We start from the raw sequence: 4,126 nt of genomic DNA, 5'->3' as shown, positions 1-4,126 counted from the left end.
TTATAAAATCTTTAGTTCACTAATGTGCAAGACACAGGCAACTGTGGCAAGGAATGAAAAACTATAGGTAATGTTAGATAATTGAGAGAGAGAAAAAAAAAACATTGGGAGAAAACCAGTCAACATAACATTGGCAAGTTTGGCTGATTTGCTCAAAATTTCTGCTTGATATTTAAATAAACCACACATAGAAAACAGAAATGAGTGCCCTTAAAGTAAAGAGCATCCAGATTGCTTGTTAAAAAATAATGCGTTTTTTTTTTTAACGAAGCATTAACACGTTAGACTGCACCCCATAAACACAATCAAGCCTAGAAAAAAAAACAGTGAACCACCCCTTTAAGGGTTTTGCACCGGCCAAGCAACTGCCATTGGCTTGTCACAGAGACAAGTGTCATTTCTCAGGACACCACCAACTTATATCTCCTTTAAATCGCTGCATCTTAGCAAAATGTATTGTATATCATCATCTTATGATACTCTTCTGTTTCCTCAGGGTGTTCAAGAAGGCTAGTCCGAATGGAAAGGTAATATTACATTCATTTTGTCCCTCCTTCATTTCTAACGGCAATGTTACTGTCAGTTGTTTTGATTCTGATCCTGCAGAGGTTTACTGTCAGTGAGTGCAGCACAGCCTGTTGTGAAATGGTTATGACTGAATAACCACAAATATTGAGCAACAAAGTACCTCTTGTTCCAAAATTTGATTTGATGCTTGCGACACGGTTAGCCAGGCGGATGGGTCCCAGCTCGCAATGGTTGTGCGGTTAGCATTTAGCCACGAGTCTATATGTATCATTAGCAGGGAGACGTGCGGTGCGCCGCAACAGTCCTTGAGCAGGAAGCGGGCGTGGGGCGAATATGAAAGAGGGGCCTACTGCAAAGCTGGGACAACACAACCATTACAGAAACATATATTCGAATTGGACAACTCTGTAATGGGCTTTGATAGAAAATGCAATAAAAAGACAATTTAGTGCTCATAACTTCATAGAAGCATTAATTTTGCAGGGGTTAATGAAAGATAACATGCACATTTTAGCTCAGTTCAACCTGTTCTGTCTTTGAATTGTTTTGTGTGTTGTGCTAATACTGTAATTTTATGATCGCCTTTTTTAGTTAACTGTATACCTTGGTAAGAGGGATTTCGTCGACCACGTGGATCTTGTGGAGCCTGTCGGTAGGCAATAAGATACATAATCTTAATTTATAGTTTCACTTTATGTAGTGAGCATGTTACATTGTAATTATATTGTAATTAACGTCATAAATATGTATGTGTACGTTGTAATTACACAATGAAGCTGCTTGCAAATACAGTTGATTAAAACGACTAATTTACTAATGTAAATGATTAAACTTACATTATTCAAACTTAAATTATTCATCAAAAAAAACATGTTAGCACTTCATTTTTTAAATAGAGTTTAATAGTTTGGATTAAAAATTAAAGTAATAATATAATAATCACAGCTAAGCATGTATAAATTTGACATTTTAGCTATAATGCATTTTTTGCTCTTGCAGATGGTGTGGTTTTAATTGATCCAGAGTACTTAAAAGAGAGAAAAGGTGAGATTTTTATTTTTTTGAAAGCGTCACAGTATAACAATAACCAAACTGAGACTTTGCTGAAGTTCCCAGCCTCACAGATGTTTCTCTCCTCTTTTTCACATTCCCCCTCTAAAATTTCAGAAGAGATCTCTGCATTACAAACTGTGCTTAGATTTGAAAGATACCAGCAATCATAAATGAGAGATCTCAGTACATCTGAACTCAAACCTCACTCATTACATCTGTCTCCGAGTCTAATATCCGAGCTGTGCTTTCTACATTAATTATATAGCTCTGTACACTTACTGCATGTCAATAATTTCCCCATTTGTTAATGGTTATCTTTCATTAGGAACAAGAAGTACAAAGTTGACTGTAAATCCATTAACCATACAGTTACTGAGAAGTTTAATTTAAATGTGACGTGACGTGACGTGACATGTGGCCAAGTATGGTGACCCATACTCGGAATTAGTGCTCTGCATTTATACCCATCCAAAGTGCACACACACAGCAGTGAACACACACAAACCGTGAACACACACCCGGAGCAGTGGGCAGCCATTTATGCTGCGGCGCCCGGGGAGCAGTTGGGGGTTCGGTGCCTTGCTCAAGGGCACCTCAGTCGTGGTATTGAAGGTGGGAGAGAGCGCTGTACATTCACTCCCCCCACCTACAATCCCTGCCGGTACGAGACTCGAACCCGCAACCTTTGGGTTATGAGTCCAACTCTCTAACCATTAGGCCACGACTTCCCCAAGTTTGTTCTTATTCTTCCTCAGTTTTTGTGACCTTGACGTGTGCTTTCCGCTATGGACGGGAGGACTTGGACGTTCTTGGCTTGACGTTTCGTAAAGACCTCTTTGCGGCCAACATCCAGGCATTTCCTCCCGTGCCTGAAGAGAAAAAGAGCTTGACACGTCTACAAGAGCGACTGATAAAGAAACTTGGAGAACATGCTTACCCCTTCACCTTTGAGGTGAAACTTCTTATTTTCTTGATATTGGATTCAGTTTTGATTAAATTTGGCCCCTTTGTCATATTTGTGCTACGATTTCATTCTCAACATTAAATGTCAAACATTTTCTCACAGATTCCTCCGAACTTGCCCTGTTCTGTCACGTTACAACCAGGGCCGGAGGATACAGGAAAGGTACATTTTCCTTCAAATAATATTTCATGATGTTGGTTTTGACAGATAAGTAAAAGGGCTTTGCAGAATTCAGTTTTTCAGCTTTGCAGTTTCACACTCTAGAGTAACATTTTCTTATTCCTATCTGCAAAGGCCTGCGGGGTTGACTTTGAAGTGAAAGCTTTCTGTGCAGAAAACGTTGAAGAAAAAATCCACAAAAGGTACAGCCTTTCACAATGGCACCCAACCGAGTAACTGACACAAAGCAACACATAAAACATAACCTTTCTTTGAAACATTTCTCGGAATGTGTTTTTGGAAAATGTGGGAGACAAACGAGACAGAATGATTTTCGATTGAATACATTTGAGAAAGTGTCTTATTATGATTGCTAATTTCATTTCAGATTCAAATGAGTGGTCTGTCTAACAGGCAGTAATACAAGATTATTTATTATTCGTTTTGTTACCGTTACTGTTTTAATAATCACAACCAGCCTCACACAATTTGAGCCAAGAAATGATACTTATACAGGGTATTCTGTTGAGGAATGATGTGCTATTACTCTTAAATGATCAGAGTTAAGATAAAATGTCTGAAAACAAACACAAAGCAACATGCTCGAAAACCACTCACGTTAGCTACACATCACACTGTCCTGGCAACCACTCACAGCATAGATTTCGTAAAAGTCAATAAATGTCACACATTATGATATGTATGCCCCATTAACTGCCATTTTACAGGAATTCAGTGCGTCTTGTCATCAGAAAAGTGCAGTATGCTCCAGAGAAGCCGGGCCCACAGCCAATGGCTGAAACCACAAGGCAGTTCCTCATGTCAGATAAACCTTTACACCTGGAGGCCTCACTTGACAAAGAGGTAGGATTGTCTGGTTACTCAATATCTGACTATTGAGAAAAGACAACATCACAGATGGAGTTCTGTTTATTAGTAACCCAAGTTAATCCAATGACAACGGGTACATCTAGTGATAGAACCAGGGTATTACAACTGAAATCCTGCAGGCACAATGTTACTTGTAGAAGTAATAGTATTTATTATTAATAATAATAATAATAATATATATTTTTTAATTTACTTTTCTTTAAAAAAAAAAAAAGTTCTGTTAACCTTATGAAAACTCATGCAGACATTATTGAAGCTTTAAACAAAAGATAATAAACATTTGGCATGGATGTATAATTCACAGAAATCTTGAATCTGAAAATTAATTCGATTTATTTAGTTATAGTTTTAGACCTGGGATTTCAGTATGTCCTTAATGACTTTTGGCATGTTATTAAATATAATGCCTGCTCATTGTTGCATAATTTATAGATATACCTGGGAACACTAACTGAACAGAATAGAAACAGAATCACTCAAAAATTATTAAAAAAATTATATACATGTGTGTATATATATATATATATATAT

General features: G+C 37.4%; 1 protein-coding gene across 1 annotated transcript in view; it reads left to right on the top strand.

Moving 5' to 3' along the window:
• The first annotated feature begins 735 nt into the window (after positions 1-735).
• LOC107667474 (beta-arrestin-1-like) overlaps positions 736-4,126 on the top strand; it is a 7,419-nt gene continuing 4,028 nt past the window's right edge. Inside the window, exons 1-7 of the mRNA XM_016459142.1 lie at positions 736-935; positions 1,120-1,180; positions 1,528-1,572; positions 2,337-2,533; positions 2,648-2,707; positions 2,840-2,907; positions 3,433-3,568. Of these exons, the coding sequence (XP_016314628.1) occupies positions 756-935; positions 1,120-1,180; positions 1,528-1,572; positions 2,337-2,533; positions 2,648-2,707; positions 2,840-2,907; positions 3,433-3,568 (747 nt within the window). The 5' untranslated portion in view covers positions 736-755. The remainder of the gene's footprint in view (positions 936-1,119; positions 1,181-1,527; positions 1,573-2,336; positions 2,534-2,647; positions 2,708-2,839; positions 2,908-3,432; positions 3,569-4,126) is intronic.

This window comes from Sinocyclocheilus anshuiensis, unplaced genomic scaffold, assembly GCF_001515605.1.
Source record: "Sinocyclocheilus anshuiensis isolate Anshui unplaced genomic scaffold, SAMN03320099.WGS_v1.1 scaffold1843, whole genome shotgun sequence".
NCBI lineage: Eukaryota > Metazoa > Chordata > Actinopteri > Cypriniformes > Cyprinidae > Sinocyclocheilus > Sinocyclocheilus anshuiensis.
Note: the sequence above shows the minus strand (reverse complement) of the source record. Positions and strands in the feature narration are given on the sequence as shown.